We start from the raw sequence: 23,133 nt of genomic DNA on the forward strand, positions 1-23,133 counted from the left end.
TATGAGAACTAGTTATGACAAGAGGATTGGGAGGGTTTTAGTTTAGAATAACTGAGGAACTCAGAGTCAGTGATCAAAACCAATAATTACTATGCATTTCCTCAATCAAAGATTTCTTTCAGTTAATAAACTCTTTTAAAATGCATTCAACATTTTGGATAATTAAGTCACCTTAGTGGAAATTATTTTAATCTATAATTGATTTTAACATCCTGTGTAGGTACTATTTTTATTTTTGGTTTACAGATTGAAAAATTGAGGTACAGATCAGTTGAATGACTTACCCAAGCCATCTGAAGCTGTAATTTAAACCAAATGGGCCACGGAAAATGATTATATTGTATAATGTTGACTATACTAATTATCCTGATCTGAACATCACATATTGCACACAGGAATTGTATTCTGTACCCCACAGATCTGTACAATCAACTATGTTTCAAAAAATAAATAAATAAATAAATAAATAAATAAATAAAATAAAATAAACCAAATCAATCTGGCTTTGTGCCAGAACCTGAGCGAGTCCTTTACCTTAAGAAATAGGGGCTTTACTGTGAAAAGGTGAAAGATGTCAGAATTTTAAAACCAAGTCCAAGCCAAGAAGGGGGGACATTGTACAGAGAATAATATGAGAGAACAATACTGGAGAGCTGGGAAGAGGAGAACAAGAAGAGAGGAATTCAGAAAGGGAGATTTAATATCAACGGAAATCAACGCAATCCTATTTCTTTAGGATACTCCATAAAACTAGAATTCGCACAGGAGCATTTGAAAGGTTAAAATTCAGTCCGGTTTCTCTAGTTTCAGCTAGTCTGTTCTGATGTCTCTTCATCTAATCTTCATTTTTCTTTCTTTGAGAGTGACCCATCTGACTTTTATACCTCTTTATTCTTTGTATTGAACAGAAACGTTTTATGAGATTTTCCTATTCATGCAACATTTAGGATACATTCCTTTGAATTCTGAGGGAGTGTTATACTGCATGACATTAATTACTCTATATATTCATTCTTGTACCCTGGCACAGTCAGCAGCAGCATCTTTTTTTTTTTTTTTCCTTTTTGTCTTTTTTCGTGTCCGGCAACGGATCGCAACCCTCAGTGTCACGCCCGTACCGGACCGGGACCGGCAACGGGATCGCAAACCTCGGTGCTGCGCCCGCACCTCGCTCAGCCAGTGAGCGGGAACCGGTCTGTATGTGGGATCCGAACCCTCGGCGGGAGCGCCGCCATGCTCTCAAGCGGCGCACTGTAGCAGTGCGCCACCGGGCCGGCCCAGCAGCAGCATCTTTGGAAAAAGAACAGTTTGTTGTCCAAGCATGAATACTATTTAAAATCCATATATCTAAATATTTCCTTTTCTTATTGTTAGATAAATCTTCCAACTTAATGGTGAACCTAATTTGATTTAAAATGTTAATATCTCCTTGTTAAATATTTATTTATCCAACATGGATAAAATGGTATAATAGAAATTAAAATGTGCTTCTTTCATGTTAATCACAATATTTCTACATAAGCTTTACTGATTTTATCCCAATTCATAATGAAAATGTGTAAGCATTTTCTAAGATGATCACCATGAATATATGGAGGAATTTACTATTATAAGTTTGGAGGCTTATATCACATTTGCAATTCATAATCATAATCTAATTTATTTTAGTGATGTTTTCTTAATTTAAGTATCAAAATTTTATTTTTCTCTACAGATTTTCTCAATTTAATTTTTCAGGCACAGTTTTATCATCTCATTTGACATACCTGTTGTCTGCAACATAGTATTAGCCTAAGGAAATTCAAATATTTCACAACTTTTATGCATACCATCATTGAAAATATGAAGTGAAATATGATATCTTATAATTAACTTATTTTCCATTTAGTAATTTTGCCCTTTTTATTTCACTCTTCTCTCTATATATCCAGTCTTATAAAGGAGAAACAAAGCTAGTTTCATTATTTCACACTTCCATTATGGTTTGGAGGACACAATCACATGTGTTTGAATCCTTTTAAGAATATATACATTTTAACAGAGTTCCACTGTGAATTATTTCTCATTCCTTATCCACTCTATTTGTCTGCCTGACTTGGAAAGAAAAAGATATCTTTACTACTCTCAAAAATATTTTGTATTATCATTTTAATGTTATAGCTAATATAATTTAAATTTATTTTATAAATAAGGTCTGACAGTCTTAGAAATGCTGAAATGAAAAGTATAATAGTATATGAACAATTGCAAATATCACAAGAATTGATTTGGAGGGAAGTTATGTTTTTGGGGTTTTTTATTAGTTACGTAATTTAACTCAAACATTTTGGTAACCACTAATATCATTTAATTTTCTATATAAGGCTGATAATCTTTGTCTGTTGGTTAAAATTCTTCAGATAGGAATAAAATCTACTGACTAATTAAACAGTTTCCTAAGCAAAATGTGTGACTAATGAAAAATTCCAAACTCTCATAATTTGTATGGAGCCATGATAATTTTTAAACAAGAATATATAGTATCAATAATAAGGCTAAATAAAAGTTGGGATTGGGGATTCCAATTTTAATCTCATGTGGGCACTTAGATAAGTATTTGGTTATAACCCAAGGAATATTCTCTAGTAAATAAGTTTCTAATATACATAAGAAAAATTATATGGGTCCCCTTTCCAGCATAGATCTTATTTCAGTTTTTATATGATGGATATTTTTATTTTTATGTGATTTTTAAATTAAATTTGTTAACAATTCTAAGTATATTAAATATTATTTCTAAATATAAATGTAAAGATGCATTTTAAATTTCTTTATAATGCTCCTTTTAAACATTTCATGCAATCTTGCAATATGTATAAAAGTGGCCAAAATTGAAATATATCTATGGCTACCTTAATTAGGTCCCAGATGTGAATACAGTAAGTGGTATTTGATAATTGTATCATATCAAAACATATTAAGTGGGGGTAAGACATATACACAGGGAATAATATATGCTACTCCGTGAATTACATCTCCGTTAATGTAGATATTTAGCCATCAGATAAAAGGTAGAATATTCCAAAGTGCTTAACAAAAATGGGGAATAGTTATTAACATAATGAATCTGACTCATGATGAATCTGACTCATGTTTGTATCTTTTATCACCTGTTATTGCACTTTTTCTTAGAAGCAATTTTCATAATAACCTTTATATTTCTTCTCCAAAAGATTTTCATTTTAAAATTTAGTTTACCCTCTAAAATATATCTTGTTTTTTCAAAGATACAGAGATTGCGACTAACAAGTTAAAAATAACCTAAGTTGTTAGAAAGTAACATTTTTTTAAAAGACGTAATTCTACATCAGAAAAAAATATGTATGTAGTGAAACGATTGCATTTTTAGGTCACCCTTATGACTCCTTTTCCTGGACAAATTTTCTGGTTTAATGAACTTTTCAATATAATCCATATCTCTGTGTATCTGTCTCTGTCTCTTCCAGATCTGGCTCATGGTCTCTCTCCCGCCCGCCCTCTTTCTTCATCTCTCTCCTTCCCTCACTTCGTCATTCCACTGCTCTCTCTGCCTCTGTACCTACACATTTGCGCGCGCGCACACACACACACACACACACACACAGGTTTTGTAAATTTCAATTAATGCAATACCAAGGTGAACAGATTAAAAACTTCTGGAGCACTTTACATTATCTATATTTATGAAATAGGTATGATAATATAAAACAACAAACACTTAAACATCATTTGACTTCAAAATCAACCAACCAGAGAGTTATGTAGCCGAAGGAATCATAAAGAGTATCTGGTCCAAAAATATCCATTTTACAGTTGAGAAATTTTATGACCACAAAGGTGAAATGAAGAATTTGTAGTTACAGGGCTTCTGAAGTCAAAACTCAAATCCATGTCTTGTCTCTTCTTATCTTTTAAACTAATGCTGTTTTTAGGATTTTTTAACTCCTACATATAATAAACATACCCATTATCCTAAGAAGTATGGGCAGTTCCAAAGCCCTATCAACTCTGTGGAAGTTACCTCCACTGCACTCTCCAGGCACAAACCCCTGATCTTCCCCCATGGGCTGGGTACATGCAGATTTTTAATGTTGAAACCTAAAATGGTGATAAAATCTAAGTCCTCTGAATGATAAAATTTCAGTTAATCTGTTTAGATTTACATATCAAAAACTGACGCACACTATTTCCTCAGATCACTCCTGATAACTTATATCCCAAAGTAGTTTAAACACCAGTTCCTTTTTGACTATAGGGAAAGGGTCTGTGAAATTTAGAGCATCTCCCTTGAGGTATTATTTATTGATTATGGCAGGGAGCTAATAGAGAAACACTGGAAAAATACACATAGTAACAGGTAAACAAAATATCTAAAGTAACTGGTTAGGATTTATAACCAAATTTGAGGGACTAGAGCTTATAACTAGAGCCTCAAGGTAGTACAACAATTTTGTAAGTTTCTACAGCTTTTACTTTTCATTTAATTCCATTTTTTATTTAACATGTTAAGTTCAGATTTCATACATTTCTGGGAGCAAAGGAAAAATCGTTTTATAAGCAAGCACATTATAAACAAAATCAAATTAATACGAGTATTCTTACGTTCCAAATATGTCAATTCCTAGTGACCAAAATAGAAAAATCCTCAAAATTGATTCATTTCCAAGTAAGTATTCCTCAAATCTTGTGTATCTTACTTGCACAGTTATGATTAGGTTTTTTTTACTCTTTAAAATAAAATACATCTGTTTTCCTCAGTACTGATACTGAAATTCATAATTCATAATTTTTATGAACTATTTCCATGTTTTTTCTTAACTTAATTTTGTTATTTCTTGCATTACATCTATTTTTAACAAATAAGTTGTCTAACAAAAAGTGTACATTTTGTGAGGTTTTAGATATAATACATAAAGTTTCAGTGAAAAAAATCTAAGAAAATTTATTAAAGTCAAGTGATTATGAAAAAATTATTTCGAAGTTCCTTTTTAAAATTTTCCTGCATAGTTTCTTAACTCCCGTATTTCAGAAAATTTTAGTAGAAAATTTAAAAACCTGTCAGATCACTTTCCCTATTAATATTCAGAAAAATTGGAAAGATCTGCAGTTTATGCATTTTGGCAGTATTTCTTGTTCTATACCACTTTCAATCAATACATCAAAATGCTTTATTTAACAAATAAATATACATTCTTATGATAAATTAAGTTATGAATAATTGTATGCTAAATTCTGGTCACTGTTAGACTTTATTGTGAATTGTATCATTGCCAAACCTGTTTCCCTACTTCAAAGAAGTTTGGGCTATAAAGCTACTCAGAGACCCAAGAACTCTGTGTGTGTGTGCACACGTGTGTACGTGTGTGTGTTTGGAAAAGCAAACTTAAAACTATTACTGTTTGAAGTGCACTGCAGAAATGACTGAAGGTATACTGATCTTTGTAGTGCACATGTAAATAGTAAAACTTGAGCAACCACTGGCTTGCTGCCAGCTAATTCAGCCATGTTCAACTATATCTTTGGATAAAGACTCCACCTATAAGTTAACTTTTAAAAATTTGTGCTATAACAACATTATCAATATGTCTTTAACTTTCTGGACACATTAAGAAGTGTTTTTAAAGTATAAAATAACCACACAATTAGTTTACTTATTTAAGAACAAGTAAGCCTCTTAAATGGCTTGTACCAAAATAAATAAATAGCTATAGAATATGTGATATGATTTTAGGAAATGTATTAAATCAGGATCAACAAAATCCTGGATTTTATTAAATTAAGCAACTGAGAATGGACTAGGAGCTTCCAGTTTGAGAAAGACAAATATTTTGAGATATTTACGAATTCTGGAACATCCACATTTGACTTCTCTTTTTGTTCTCTGGCTTAAAATTTTCGGGAAAAAATCAGTAACTTAAAAGCATTATCGAGAAAACCAATGACATAAGTTTTGATAAAAATGTCATTTATCAAGTAGAAATACTAAAATTGATGGAATTCATGTGGGATTTGAATATACATGTGGAAAAAATACAGGCCCATTTCCAGCATAATTTAAATCAACTTTGGTACTTATGAAACAAGATATTTATGAAACAATTTATGACACAAGAAATCATATTTTTTAGTTTACTTGCAATTTACCTTATACCAAAATTGATTAGATAATACTTGAATATTAGTTCCATGTATTAACAGATTATCACTTCAATAAATAGGCACAAATGTGAAAACTTTTGCCATAAATGAGTTTGTCTAAGAAATCTAATTGTCCCACTACCATCTTAATCAAATTTTATTACATATTGAAAATGCTTTGATTTTTTATTTGATTTCAAACATATAATGACTATAATTTTTTAAGCATATGCAAATTACAAATCAAGTCAAGCCATTAAAATGTCATCTGGAATAAGCATAGTTCATTACATATAAGAACATGACTCAGAGATTCCTAGATAAATTTACTTTCTAACCCTATAAACCATCATTTCTCAAAATGTATTTTGGAAATTCTAAGACTCTTTCAGTGAGATATTAACAGATAATGAGTGGAGAAAAAAGGTGAGGGTTATGTCATCAAGTGATTTTTCTTAATACAAGTTTTTCAGGGCCTTGTATATACAAATTATTACTGTGAATCAGAGAGAGAGAGAGGAGATTTAACAAAAATTTGCCACTTTCACTTATTTTCATTTTATAGTAGTATACAGCATAGGACATCGGAGTTGACAGAAAGTTTAGAAATTATGTAGTTCATTTTTCAACCAGTGAACAGCCCTTCTACTTGCATTGATTCCTATAAATTGTTTTTCATTGCAAGAGGAAAAAAATTAGGTTTGGTTGAACCCAAAATATTATTTCTGGGTTACTTTACTTAGTAGGGCAAAGGACCAGCAAAGAAAAATCAACTTGCTGGTGAAGAATCCTCTATAATGGATTTCTTTATCAATAAGAGACTTTCTCCATATTATTCTTTGTGGAGTATGTAATAAGCTATGCAAATGTAGAAAAGTAATAGAAGACTTCATATGAGCAAAATAATTTTGAAGGGAGGCTTGTTTGGTTACTGTTTGTCCCCAAAATTATTATCCTAGGATAATTTAAAGTTATAAGTTAAAAGTCTATTTACCCAAGTTTGTTGACTTAAGTGGTTCACTGAGATTTCATTGGTTAAGGCTGTAATAGAGAATTTTTCTATTTTGGGACTGTCTATAGATATGATTGGGTCTGGAGGTGAGAGATTTGTTTAAGATAGGAATTTAACTGATAACATTTAAATGGTCATATCACTCTATTCATACTTTTGTTGTACAGCCAATACAGATTCATATTCTTCTTAGACCTCCTGGTGGTCTTTTAAATATAAATGATGTTCTATAGATCTGATTTTACCTAATTTTTTTTTTTTTTTTTTTTTTTTTTTTTTTTTTTTTTTCCGGCAACGGATCGCAACCCTCAGTGTTGCCCCCGTACCGGACCGGGGACCGGCAACGGGATCGCAAGCCTCGGCGTTGCTCCCACGCCTCGCTCAGCCAGTGAGCGGGAGCCGGTCTGTACGTGGGATCCAAACCCTCGGACGGGAGCGCTGCCGCGCTTCCCAAGCGGCGCACTATCCAGTGCGCCACCGGGCCGGCCATGATTTTACCTAATTTTTAAACCATTGCTAGGAAGAAAGGCACTTTTGCAAACAGTGTTAAGCCAATATGCCAAAGGCCAAATCCAGCCCACTGCCTGTTTTGTAAATAAGGTTTTATTGAAACACAGCCACACTCATTTGTGTATGCATTGTCTACAGCTGCTACAGTCGCAGAAGTGTGGCAGAACAATAGTTAGCATATGGGCTGCAAAGTCTACAATATTGACTACTGGACCCTTTACAGAAAAAGTTTGCCAACTACTGCCAGTGTATCACATTACTACCTAGTAATCAGAATTTAAGGTAGCTTCCATAGGAGCTTGCTATCCAGAAAAACAGTATACATATTAGAAAATGCATATATATGTTTGTATGTGTGTATATCTATATATCTACATCTATATGTGCATGTGTTTAAACTTCTTTCTCAATTGATGCTATTCATATTTAACATACTATTTGCCACTGTAACATCAACATGAAACTTTTTTTGAGAAACTTTCTAAACACTCGATTTAGTTAATATTCTTTCAGTACATACAATTTTTCGGTGCTGGGCAGGGCTTTTTATTCCCTTGCCTTTAGAGAAAATAAATATGTTTACCTGAGAATATGCCTTGAGGTACAAACAATTCCAGAGTTGTACTTTAATAGGCATTTATACTTGACTATATTTCACATTCACTTCTCAGAGGCACTCACCTGGTTTTATATATCATTCAATTTATATTAACATGGTATTTATATTCCTCATTTTCAAATTTGACTTGGTTAGTCCAATCATTATTAAAATGTGACTACTAAGTAACAAATTGTCTCACTTTATTGAATAGTTTATCTAAATTTGCTAGCATATTTAGCAGTCATGTAATGTAAGCTCTTTATATGTATTTTTATCCAAGATTTTCTTACTCCTTTTTCAAATGTGTTTTTCCTTTTTATCTTACTTTAATTAATCAACTTTCACTTAAAATTTGTTGCTAACAAGAATGATCTGATGTACAATGAGACTTTTTCAGGTCAGAGAGTAATCAAAAATTAAAACATTAAGAATTAAAACATTGCCTCAGGGGAAGATTCTGTAACTTCTTATTACACTGGTACATTTTCCCCTTTTCCTTTTTGCTATTTTAAAAATCAGGTAAGTATTAAAATATCTATTTTTTAATAGGCACACTTTCGTCTCGATATTTTTTACTGCAGTTTTGAAGTTGTGATCTTAAGTAAGCGGTATGTATGTGTATATTTCTGTTCCTACCTAAACACACAGTGTTTGTGAATTTACATGACAACATTTTGTAATGGATACCCACTTGAGCCCACTAAAGCTTATTTTTCTCATTATGTAGATTTGTAGTATATAATTGAGATTTTGTTTTTTCTGAATATATATATTTTTTATGAGACATGGAATTTTTCTATACAATCTCTTTTAATAAAAATTATGAATGTATCATAAAATCACTTTTTCATGTTTGCTAGGATTTGCTAGCTGAATTTAGTTCTTGTTCTTGCCAAAGTTTTCAAAGACCCTCTTGATATCTACAATTGATGTGTTTTGAGGTAGCACCTGTTATAGAGGGCATTCATCTCATTTTGTAATAGGCATACCATCACACTTTCTCACCTCCCTACATTCTGGTTTTCTAGTTTTGCTTGGTTTTGTTTTTTCTGAATTTACTTTGTGCCTTTACTGGCATGGTATGTTATCAGGAGTATTATTATAAGAGCCTCTTTCTTGATTCTAGTTCTAGAAAATTCAAGTTTAAAAGTTCCTGATAACTGTATCCACATGTCTGCTTGAGGCAACCTTCTTTAATACATAGCCCAATTTTATAATAGTTTCTAAATGCAGTTCAAATTGCATTTGAAACCAATTAGACTTACAATTTTATTACCAGTAATTAAATCAAATAATGATGAATTAAAAGCCAAAGTTCTTATACTACTGCTATTGTCAAATTTGTGTGCTGTCAAATATATTCTCCTAGATATACATGCACCGGAAAGTGTTTTCTAGCTAGTGATAATTTGCCATCTTCCCTTTAAATTCATTTACATTTTATTCAGATTAAAATTATTTTACATGTTTAATAATCACTTTTATTTACCAAATTGCATACTTTATATAAATCTAAAAATAATATGACATTTAATTTGTACATACTACCTTGAGTGAAAATAATATATCAGCTTAGAGTTTTTTCTTTTATACATCCTGTAAGTAGGACTCAGAAGTGAGAACTGAACATTAATTTTATGGGTTTTTTTTCTACTCGATAGGTGCTATGGATATAGAGGAGAGAAATCGCCAAATGAAAATTAACAAATACAAACAGGTAGCCGGATCAGATCCCAGACTGGAACAAGATTACCATTCTAAGGCAAGACATTTTTTTTTTTAAAGTTGTAAAATAATCAATTAATCATATGACACCATTAGATTCTTTTAAACTACTGAATGCACATAGTCAGACACAAACATGTAATGCAATGGTCCCAGGATATTATGAAGTGCTAAAAGTTATGTGTTTATATACCAGCTCTTAAGGATAGAATATGCCTTTTAAAATAAATAAATAAGCACATTATTATATAATATAGGAGACTATAGACCTGAACAGCAAATCTTTTTTAGAAGTTTTCATTTTACAAAACCTATAACCCCTCAAAAATATTTAGGAAGAAGTATTGTTATCTTCTCATGGTTTTCTTACATATAGATTGTTTCCCCATTTTATAGGATTTTAATTGGATCTGGTTTATTATTGAGTTATTGGAACAAAATACAAATTCATGAGGTGTTAGAGTTCAAAAGGTCTTTTGGTAAGAATACTTTGGAACTACTTTTGGGAATAATTTGAGGTATGAGGTCTAACAAGGGAGGAAATGAAGAGTATTATCTCATTGTTCTTGTTCTTCATCACCTTTGTATTTTCAAGACATTTTAGGTTCATTACATTATTTATTGCCAAAATCATAAAAGATTTTCCTCTGTTGTACCTATTTAAGGTTTAACAAAAGAATGAAAATAGCAAAGCTTACTCATAACATTTAGCTATTATGTGCAGTATGATTTAGTAATTTAATCATTACAATCGTGATATCTGTGGTCTCTGTGTATTAGAGAAAAGCAGTTTGGATTTTTATATACTTAGGTCTATTTTATCTTTACATACTTAACCTTTAGTTTCTCTCCATTATTAAGTAAGGAAAAAGTGGCTATGTTGGATATGCATATGTAGTAGGTAGTATCAGTTTTAGTTTCTACACTATAATAACCTAGAGGAAGCAGAGATTCTGCTATAAGTATCTTCTTCTAAACTACTGATCTCTTCCCTCAGTATTACATGAATACTGACCTGGTGAATACAAGATTGTTCATCACAGAATCATGGTGTATGGGAAGTGGCACAGGCCTAAAGTCAGAGAGAAGTAAATTTAAGGCAAATAAAAGTAGCTTTATCTCTACTCCATAGGTTCCAAATTCCTAAACATGATTTTACTACAATTAAAATATGAATAACTTCAAATAGGTATGGTGAATTTCACGGAGAATAGTTCTGTAATGACAATATTTCAGATACACCCCTAACCTTCTGAGCCAGATTTCAGAAGTGATATGTTCGTATTTTTTTTGTATTTCTGCCTAGGGCTAAACAGATACATGTTAACTTTTGTAGCATTTGTTATGCTCTGATCTCTCATTCATTTTATGTGATGAAAAGACTAAGGCATGAAGTCCTAACATATCAAGATATTAAAATTTCTTTAAAAATGTTTTCAGAGGGGCCGGCCTGGTGGCGCACTGCTATAGTGCGCCACTTGGGAGCGTGGTGGCGCTCCCGCTGAGGGTTCGGATCCCACATACAGACCGGTTCCCGCTCACTGGCTGAGCAAGGCGCGGGAGCAACACCGAGGGTTGCGATCCCGTTGCCGGTCCCGGTCCGGTACGGGGGCAACACTGAGGGTTGCGATCCGTTGCCGGACACGGAAAAAGACAAAAAGGAAAAAAAAATGTTTTCAGATAACACGTTTGTGCGCACTGCTATAGTGCGCCACTTGGGAGCGTGGTGGCGCTCCCGCTGAGGGTTCGGATCCCACATACAGACCGGTTCCCGCTCACTGGCTGAGCAAGGCGCGGGAGCAACACCGAGGGTTGCGATCCCGTTGCCGGTCCCGGTCCGGTACGGGGGCAACACTGAGGGTTGCGATCCGTTGCCGGACACGGAAAAAGACAAAAAGGAAAAAAAAATGTTTTCAGATAACACGTTTGTTTATTTATATCCTACTATGCTTCAGGAAGGAATGCAGATGATTTATAAAAATACATATAATACTGTCAATAATATTGTCAATGAAAAAAAGACTACCAAGAGAAAATAGGGTAAAACAAAGTAACTCCAGAAGTAAAGTTTTTGAGCAGAATGCATAGAGTGAGATCCTCTACATCTGTTACATGTGGGACATACATTTCAACCATGAGCTTCCTAACAAGCAGCAAAGGCAGAAAGGGAAACTTAATCAATTCTCTGATTTACATCGCTCATACTATAAAAACAAGTTTCTTAGAAGCAACAGCAATGATTCTTGTTATGGATACCTGACAGAAATTTATCACACGGGAATAGACTAAAGGAATATTATAGACATGGCTAAGAACTTTTTTAAAAAAAGTTTTGATTCCACTCTAATTTATGAATAAATGAATGCTTAAGGCTTCATAGTTTTATAATTTTGACACCAATCATTTTAGGTTGGGAAAAAAATTGAAGTGTTGTTACAGGACTAATTATACTAAGCAATACAATTTCCTAGGTATTCTCTAAGGCAGTGGTTTCCAAAGTGTAGTCCCAGACCAGCATCACCTGGATAGTTTTAGAAATGCAATTCTCTAGGCTCCTTGCAGACCCACGGAATCAAATCTCTGGGATTGGGGTCTCTGTGTTTGAACAAGCCTATTAGGTGATTTTGATGTAGACTAAAGTTTGAGAACTACTGTTCTACAGTGAACCAGTTGTAAATTTAACTTTTAGTTATCTGAGTCAGTTGACTTCCTCAATTACGGTTTTAGCTAGAAGCCAGAGCTGAATGGTGTCATCAAAAAATGGAGACTCGGGCCGGCCCAGTGGCGCACTGGAGAGTGTGCCGCTTGGGAGCGCAGCAGCGCTCCCGCCGAGGGTTCGGATCCCATGTGGAGACCGGTTCCCGCTCACTGGCTGAGCGCGGTGCGGGCGCAACACCAAGGGTTGCGATCCCGTTGCCGGTCAGTAAAAAAGACAAAAAGGAAAAAAAAAATGGAGACTTTATTTTGAAAATAAATGGTCTGACAACTTTATAAGTCCTCTCATAATCTCTACCAAATACTTTCACTACATATCAAATACTTATGATTCTGTTTTCTAAGGCTAGGATTATACAGCCAGCTTACCAAAAAAATAATCAAGTCATCAATGTAAAACTTTTTAAAAGGGTCCAAAATACAAACTTATTTTGTTACCACTGCAAATTATTTCCTGATGTGGAACTATCTTTGCTGGGTCGTCTTTCTCTCCATCATTCCTAGGTTGATCTTCCTCTCTTCTGAGTCAAAGAGAAAATTACAGAGGTTTCTTCTTCAATCAAGGGCATATATAAAGTTGTAATTAATTTCCATACTAACGGCCCCTAGTTTAAAATTTTCAACACCATTCCTCTCTTTTTGATGAGGGATATTTAGCTTATATTTCCATTCCGTACTTCCTTATTCTGACAGCAAGTGGCAATGATAGACCCTGCTATTGAGTGGTCTTTTAATACATCATATCTAATTCCTGAAAAAAATTATTTACTAGATAAGGAAACTAAAATATATAAAGGTTAAGTATTCTACTCAAGTTCACATAGCTAATAAGTCATGGAAATTATTATTTGTAGCTAATCCAGTTTTTCAAATTTGAGATAAATGAAGTGAAATCCAAAACCTCAGACATATGGAGCTTATGCTATATTTCTGCATTATATTCTTCCACTGAAGCTATTGTGAAGCTTTATGTGGAATAATTGAGTGTTAGCCTTATTTTTTCTATACAGTCCACATTCTAAATGGCATTGCCTCCCTGAATTTCAGAAGACTTCTGCATTGGTATTTGTAGATAGTTCTTAATAAAATTTAAAAAATCTTTTAAGTAATTCACTTTGAAAGCATCTATATAGCAATGCCTATTAAGTTACTGTCTTTCTAAAAATATTTTAACTATATTATGAAATTTGAAAGTAGAGAGTCTATTTTTAATAGGAGCAGCTGAAGACATATGCAGACATGATTCCTCAGGAGTATTCCCTCAAAATAGAATTTAGCTATGTAGTCAATACACTATTTTATGCCTATTGCACTGTCTTTATCCCAGCTTCAGTGTGATTCATCTATACTGTTCTCAGTAGTTATTTAAGGATCAATACACAGTGTACACATGTATCAAAATGTTACACTGTACCCCATAATTATGTACAATTATTACATGTTAATTAAAAATAAACTAATAAAAATCAAGATCATTAAACTTGCAAATAAGAGCAGCAATATTCAATATGGTTCTAGGAGTACAAGAGATTAGTGGTAATCTTACCAAGGCCTAATTAAAAAAGACTTTAGTCCCACTTACAAAATCGACAAATGGCTGTATAGCCTAATTAATTGAGAGTCGTAGATTGAAATGAAAAAGGGCGAAGTTGTATTTTAGAAGGCTTTATGTTCTATTTTCACTTTTATAGTTTTTTAATTAATGTTTGTGAGAGTAGATTTCTTATTTATATTATATTAAGCATCCATCACACTAGAATTTGAAAGAAACTAAAAAATGCTTATATGTATTTATATAATTTCTTCTTTTATCTCTAAGATAAATAAAGGAAGGAGTGATTAATATATCATCAGGGAGAAGGAGCCATTGAAAGTATAATTTCTTGCTATTGGTGTGCATTATCAGTAATTACAGTAGCAGCCAGAGTCATAGAACTCCTAAAATCTTTATTACAGTAATAAAGATATATGGGCAGTTTTCTTAATCATGCTTCAATTTATTTTTAGTAAAATAAATGATTAAATATAAACTATAGAGTAGTATTAAGAGTGTGGACTCCAGAACCAAACTGCCTGGATTCAATTTCTACCTCTCCCACTGTCTGTATGACCGTGGGCAAGTTACTTAACATCTTGTGCTTCTTTTTCTTATTCCGTAATGTGTGCTAATAATAGTACCAACCTTAGGAGATTGTTTTCAAGATTAAGTCTATTACTTACATGCATAACTCTTTGAACAGAGCTTGGTACATAATAAGCAATCAGTAAATGTTAACTGTGACATGATAATGGTGGTGGTGGTGGCGGTGATGATGATGATGATGATGATGTTTCCAACAGATAACTTGCTCTTACCAAAGCCGTTGGGAGTTAAGGTCTGTATTTGTTGCTATTGACAATCTAGCAGAGATAGATAACTATACCTTAAGGTAATCTTAAAAATAGGTAGAAAGAAAGGGAGAAAAAGTGGAAAATTATGATATTTTTAAAAGCCTAAAAATTGATTTGAGTTGTCTTATTTTTGCCAGACTAGTCAAATTTTCATCTACTTCTATTCCCTAGCAAGCTGAATGTAGTTCAACTTTAACTCAAATATCTATCAGTATAGATATAGATAGATATAAAATTATATTTACACATAATTTATATTTCTGTACTTACACACACACACACACACACACACACACACACACACACACACAAGCTCTGAGCCAGAGGAGAATTTCTGTCCTCCATGTTTTAGCTGGTGAAAGCAACAACTATTTATTTCTTCCTTGTCTGTCAGGAATATATATGCCTCACTTTATGTAAAAGATCTACAATTAAAAACTTGATGGTAAATCATTCTCATGAAAATTTAGAGATTTTATATTTTATTTGTGGTTAATCTTTGATTTTAAAAGTTTCTAATCGTAGATTCCTTTTTTCCTTAACATATTAGTTTGCTAGGTGTGTTATAACAAAATACCATAGACGGGGTGGCTTTAATAAAAGAGATTTATTTTCTTAATATCTAAGTGTCAGCAGGGTTGGTTCCTTCTGAGTCCTCTCCTTGTCTTTCTTGCTGTGTCCTCCCATTGTCTTCCCTCTGTGTGTCTGTGTCCTAATCTCTTCGTATAAGGACATGAGTCAGATTATATTACGGCCTACTCGTATGATCTCATTTTACCTTAATTATCTCTTTAAAGGCCCTGTCTCCAAATATAGTCACAGTCCAGGACTTCAACACAAGAATTTAGGGGGATCTCAATTCAGCCGATCTCTACAAAGTAGCTAATGGTCTTTTAAATGAACACTTTAATGGATCGTGAAAGCATGTTTGATTATAATGTGAATAGGGGTTTTAAGACAACTAACTGTAGTTATTTTGTTTTAAACTTTTTTATTTCCTTCTTGGTTTTGTTACCTTTTTTCTTTTTTCCTGTTTTGTCAGCTTCTTTTTCAAATCCTAAGAGATAAAATGTTTTGGTTTTGTGTTTGCAAGTACATTTTAAAAATTATCGTTCTTAGCCATAAAACCACATTTGAATATGGCTTTCTTAGCCATAATTTCATGCTTACATTTAAACATGGGTTCCTTTCCTTTACATGCATTTCTTACCGTATAGTCACATTTCAGGCCAGGAAATATAAAAAGAATATTTTTTAATTATTAGGAAGTCATTTGAGATGATTAAGACAGCAATTACATGTTATAAAACACTATAAAGTTACAGAAGAAATTGTAATATCTCCCTTTTTAGTAAATATAATGTTTCCTAAAAACTGACAAAAGAAAGAATTTTAAATAAATTGCATCTGGATGCTTGCTGGTAAAAGGGTCAATCTATGAACAATAGCTACTGTTGCCAAGAGCATAATTTCTGCCTGTGTATTGGGTAAGAATACACAGGGGGAACATTTTCCCGTTACTTTCAGCAAAAAAATAAATTTATAGCTTTATCTTTGCTTTCATGAAGCCTCCAGAGTTGCTGGCTTGCAAACAACTAGAATACCCTACAGAAGATGAATGATATGGACCACAGAAGAAAGAGAAATCTTACTTTATAGAATCAGGAAGGATATGGAAAATAAAGAAGAAAATGTGATAAAATAAGACAGAAACATTCTTTCCAATTAGATTCCATATAACCTAATAGAATTGAACGTGGATATATAAATATAACAAATGTAAGAATATTAAAAACAACAGATATGTGAAAAATACTATACCTTCTGAACCAACCTCATGAATAAATACTCTCTCATAAAATACAAATATTCTGTCTTATATGCTGTTTATTTGCTTATTTCTTATCTTTTATATTAAACTATATACTTCCTGAGAACGAGGACTATATTTTATATCTTTGTAGTATCTCCAGTGGCAGGCACATTGCCTTGGCCATAATAAGCACTCAACAGGATTTTTTTTTAGCAAATGAACATGGATGTAGATGCTGAGGTGAAGCTAAAATGGTAGGGATAAGGTAGTTTGGAAAAGGTTTTAGAGGAGGTGAATTTTAAGCATTTTGTACCAATATAATGACAAGATATGATTTTCAGGAGAAGGTATGGGCAGGTTATTGTGTAAGAGTCAAAAACAAAATCTCTAAAGAGCATATAATTATTGATTTTCATCTAGAGTTAGTCATAGTAGAAAGAATACTGAGAAAGAATGGGAAAATTTGGATGCTGATATTGATTCTACTGCTTATGTGATAAGACTTTGGATAAGTTGTCTAATGGCTCTTTATAATCCAACTTTTTTTCAATCTACAAATTGAAGGAATCTTGTAGTCTGTAACGTGCTACACAAATACATGGTACTTTGGAGGCAGCACTGAAAAGACCATTATTTATTAACATAAAATAGATTTTCTATATTTCATTTCTTTCAATTCTAATGTTTCCTTCATTCATTCAGTAATCTCTGATGAGTGTCAGGCTCTCTACATCTTGAATGTATTCTCACAAATACTTGAGTCTATAATTTTTATGAACTTTGTTTTAATTTGATTTAGAGAAAAAATTTATATGTATAATTAATAATAAATTTACTCACATTAATAATAGGTAAATAATACACATAATAATAAATATTTAATATAAATATTAATTATTGTATATCATTTATCATATAATATATTGATTATTAATATATTACTTGTTATGTATATTAATTACAATAATCAATATTAATGAATACAATAAATATATAATAATACACATAAATAAAACACATAATACCTTTATATGCATTATTTTACATAAAATAATTGATAGCTAAGTTTGAATCAACACATGTCAAAACCTTTAGTCAATCTGGGCAATCATCTCGAGCAACATGGAGCTATCCACATCTATAACTTCAATTTAATTAGCGTAATTATAATTTGAACATATCTACAATTTTGTTATATAATAGCATTGTCCATGAGCACAAAAATTAGTTGTGATTTTTCTTTAATTGAAAGGATTACAGATATTATTTATTAGCCAATAATTTTTTACTAAATATTTGAAAATTTGATTATTTCTATTTCATCAATTTTGAAGATTACAAAATAATACTCCAGCCTGGAAATAATATAGCCAACCTTGAAATATGTCTCATATGAGAGAAGGGACATTTGGCTGGTGATAACTTCAGAGGGTAGAAATATTGTGTTTTGTAAAAGACTATAGCACTAGACTTGGCATATGGAAGTGCACAGTAATGGTAGTTACTTTTTATTATTTATTATAATATGTGAGGTAGGAGTAATTAATGAAAAAAAAGCTTACAATTGAACTCCATTCTGATGAATGAACCGAAAAACCTACTAACTCAATACAACTTCTTGGCTAACAAAGAAAATGGCTCTGATTTTATGATTGGCCATTTTCAGGTCATTTTCATGAATAGGAATGCTCACAAGCAAAGCTAACAGTCTGCAGAGCCCAGTCACATAAGAAAATGTTACGTCTTAAGCCCTTTTCCATTTTATTCCCAAAGGAAAAAAAAATCACTTAAATTTTTAAATGGTGGAACAATGGGCACAAAACTATGTTATCTACTCTAAGTGAATCATTGCGCAGTATATGCATGTTTTGAAACAACTACATTACTCCACAAATATGTACAACTAACTGTTAAAATATTTTGAATTTAAAAAAAGGGAATTTTAAACACAGTTTAAAGGGCTTATTCCAATAGGACTTAAACATCTCTATATTCAAGTTAGTTTGTATAATGCTTTTGAGTATTTTAAACTATTATTTTCTTAAAATGTACACAGTTATACTAACAAGTAGTGTTGTTTTAGTGCTGTTTTTGTATTCTAAATATACATGCCATTTTAGATATATTTTTCAGAATTTCAGAAAAGGAAGAAAATCTTTATATTAAAGTATATACCTAAAGTTGGAAACAATATAAATTTTTTTAAAAAGAAATGATGTAGGTCCTAAATTTGTTTGCCCAGTGTCCCATTAAAGTGATACAAATTATAGTTCACAGATTCTTTTTAGATGAAAAGACATAGAAAGAGGTTAATACTAACAAATTGTATAAACTTGGTAAATTCATTTAACTTCTGTGTTTCTCAATTTTCTCATCTATAAAATGGGGGAGCTAGCATCTCTGAGGTCTCTTTAGTCTTTAAAATATTGTGATTTTTTTTAATGACTCAGTGATGAGTGAATAACTAAAACTGTGTTTCAGCACCAAATAACTTTCCTGGGCTTTTCTCTTAAACAAAGGGTGGTTATGAGCCCTTTTTTGTACATCTGAACATATTTTGCAATCTCAGTAAACATTAATTATCTTTCTCTTATCTGCAACTCAGAACTGCATACCCGGAGTGTCCCTGAAGCTGATCAAACTGTAATTCTGGATTCTGATTCAGTGACATTAAAAGGAAAAAAAATTGCCAGAGAAACAACCAAAAATGAAAGAAAGAAGTGAATAAAAAAGTAATAAAGGGAGGAAGGGAGAAGGGATGAAGAGAGGGAAAAAAGAAAAGGAGAGGTGAAAGGGAACGAAATGGGGGAGGAGGAAAGGAGGGAGGCAGGCAAGCAGAATTCTTTCAATCTAGGAGTTAGCAATCTATTAGGCAAACACTTGCATATAAGTAATGCTCATACAATATAGGCCACAGTAATAGAAGATATAATAGAAGAAAACCATGCAAAGGAAGAATAACAAGAGAAATATTTATTTGGCTTGCAGAAATCTGGGAATATGTTGTAGAATACATGAGGTGAAGGACATGTCAGGCAGAGAGAAGAGCTTAAGTGAAGTTATAGAAGTGTATCAGCACAAGCCATGTTTAAGTAACAGCTAGTAGTTCCTTAGGGTGGAAATATACAACAAATTGGGATACATAGTAGAAGAAAAGAATGGAAAGTTAACTAGGACCAGATTATGGAGGGCTTTGAATTTCTAAGTTAAAAATATAGAATGTTCTATATTTTTTAACTTTATGTTCTGAGTCAGCCCACTGTCATCAGAAAAGTAATAGCTCTTCCAAAATCCCACCCCCTAGATTACTGCTTATATCTCAGAGGTCAGACTCATGTCAAATGATCACTCTAGCTATAAGGGATCCTGGAAAATGAAGTTGTTTTGTTTTTGCTGTTGTTATTGTTGGACCTCCAAAATCAACCTGGATTCTTTTAGTAAAGAATGAAAGAGGAGAAGGAATATTAGGTAGGCATTCATCAGCAATTCCTACAAATAAATAGGTAATAAATAATGCTCTAATAAATAATACTCTAATTACCAAAATGAAAGACCATAACCTCCAAATAGCTAAATATTGAGACGATATTTGTTTCAATTAGATGAGTAAGCAGTATTTCTTGACTGATCAGAATGGAGGATATTGGGGAAGGAGAAGTCAAAGATAATGGGCAAGTTTTGTAGGTTTTATTTGGGTATGGAGCCTAATAAATATTGCAGGGACTATAAGAGATATAAGAAGAGCTGGCTTGGGGTGAAAGAGAATAAATTTGGTTTTGGCCACATTGAATTTGTTGTACCTGCAAAACAATATATGGGAGATGTCCTGTTAGCATGTCTGACACTTGGGAGAAAGATGAGAGCAAAAGATAAGGATTTATTAGTTATTACATGGATAGCTAATGGATTGGATTATCCTGGGAGAATATGTACAGTGTGAAGAAAAGAGGGCTAACGATGGAAACTTTGAGAAAATATAATTTAAAATCAGGATACGGAAAGCAAAGCCAGGAAAGGAGATTTAGAAAGAATAGTCAGGGAGATAGGGGAGAAACCATTATCTGAAAAGCCATTATAGGAAAGTTTCAGAAAGAGGAAAAGACACCACTGACTAGAAAATTAGGATGGCGTTGGTTTTTCTTCTGAAAACAGTTTCAGTAAATGATAGGTTAGAGTGGGTTAAGAGTTACTGATTCTGAGGAAGAAAATGGTAAATTCATTCATTAAGGGCAACAGCATAAGCTCTGTGCTACTCGAGATCTCTAAGCCAGGGATTTCATTGCAGAACTGGCATTTCTATCTCTGATAATTGTAAGAAATCGATGGAAGTAAATAAAGGATGATGTTTCTCAGGAAGGAGCTAATTACTAATAGACATAGAGTTCCCACAAAGCCAAGCCTTTGGGAAAGTCATAATTGACTACTGGCAATAATGCTTCCTCTACAAATTCTCCAGGAAAAATTATTCACCTTATAAATTGTCTTTAGACCAAGAGACGGTTGGCTCTTTAGTAAGTCTTGGCCTACATGCTAATGGCTACTCTTTCTTTGATTGTGGTTTTTTACCATAAGCTGTTTTGCCATACGTGTTTCAAAGATTTCCCTGGATGAATAAATTACAGATACAATATCGTATTATCCTTACTCATTCTCCCCTAGTAAGTCTTACAAACAATGCTTGTATTCCTAAACCCCACACCCAGTGGCATGCCCAACTCTGCATTCACTGACCACTTGGTAACTTGAAATCAGCCATGGTAGGAGTATTTATACCACAGGAATCAGCAAACTCTATAAATCAGAACTTTTTTCTTCCCAGAAAGCTGGTAAACCTTTACTAGAACACCACTGCCTACACTCACCACAGAGAATGAAATGATTAGGTGACTAAACTCTATGCAACTATCATCACAGTATCTTGTATTCTGATTTGATACTTCGTATTAGAGATAATACTCCAGAATATAGCTGAGATAAAACTCAGCCATTGCATTCATCTTGATTATTTAACATTCACTGAGTTCCTACTATGTGTCAGGCACTGATCTAGATAAAAATAATTCTAAAATTAATAAAAGTCTTTATCCTCAGGGAGTTTATAATCTAGCAGTGTAGGTAGATTAAATATGCAAGATAGAAGATAGAGATAGAAAGAGAGAGAGGTGCACATGATACCACATTATAAAACTATAATAAAGGCATGAATAAAGTAGTTTAGGAACACTCAAGGCAGTGATTAATTCACCTTGTAGGAATTAAGGAAGGTTTCACAGAGGAAGTGACATCTTAACTCTGCATTAGAGGATGACTAAGACTTATTTTATGGAGAGGGCATTGAGTATGGCTGTCCCATCCCACCTGACAGTACTTTCTTTTGACTCCAGATATTCCAAAGACCACCTCATAAGGTTTGGGAGGATTAAATAAAATAATCCACATACATTATTTAGAACAGTGCCATTCACAAGGTACACATATAATAATTGTAGCTAGTTTTATTATTATATCAGACTAGATGCCATCAGGCCTGAAGGCCATCAAGAGAGAAAACTTGGTGCCTCAGTTTCCAGTGAAAAATTTAGATTCTTGACTCCTTTCCAGACTGAGGCATGATATTCATTGGGCTCATCTTTATTCCAGAATCCTTCCCTTTGGACTCTGTAGCTATCAAAAATCTTTCAAGCTGAGATTTCATTTGCAAAATACTGTTTACAAGGCTAAATCTTAAATAAGGCCCCAAGTGTCTGTGTCCTTTTCTCTCTGCCTTCTCCCTCCCAAATAGAAACCATTATCACACAATACCCTCTTTAGGAGTCATATCTAAACAAAATTATCTCTGACAAATACATTGTTGTACAGTGCAGCATTCAAGTCAAGCACTGATAAAAAAAACTTGGGTAGGACAGAGGAAAAAATTATTTGGAATTAGCTTCTCAAAGAGAGAGTACCTGTGGTACTATCAAAGGGCAGCAACTACTGTCTTTGAATTATGATATGAAATAAAACTAGGATGGCAAAAATGAGAGCATCTTCTTGCTTGCATGGTTATTTAATTGACTGCTGTGCCAGGACTCCCTCTGCCTCTGTTCTCTCCTCTACACCCCCAGCTTGATATCAAGAGCCCTGCCCAGAACTCCAGCCTCCCCTTCGTCTTCCAAGGATTACGTTTGCCCTTGTTTCCTTCCTGTCTTTTAATTGACTCATTGTGTT

General features: G+C 33.0%; 1 protein-coding gene across 1 annotated transcript in view; it reads left to right on the top strand.

Annotated features, from left to right (window-relative positions):
• The window catches only part of RIMS2 (regulating synaptic membrane exocytosis 2), a 69,267-nt gene that overhangs the window by 39,964 nt on the left and 6,170 nt on the right, over window positions 1-23,133 (top strand). The window contains exon 5 of the mRNA XM_008577286.1: window positions 9,941-10,041. Coding sequence (XP_008575508.1) covers window positions 9,941-10,041 — 101 coding nt within the window. The remainder of the gene's footprint in view (window positions 1-9,940; window positions 10,042-23,133) is intronic.

Source organism: Galeopterus variegatus, unplaced genomic scaffold, assembly GCF_000696425.1.
Source record: "Galeopterus variegatus unplaced genomic scaffold, G_variegatus-3.0.2 Scaffold1478, whole genome shotgun sequence".
Taxonomy (NCBI): Eukaryota; Metazoa; Chordata; class Mammalia; order Dermoptera; family Cynocephalidae; genus Galeopterus; species Galeopterus variegatus.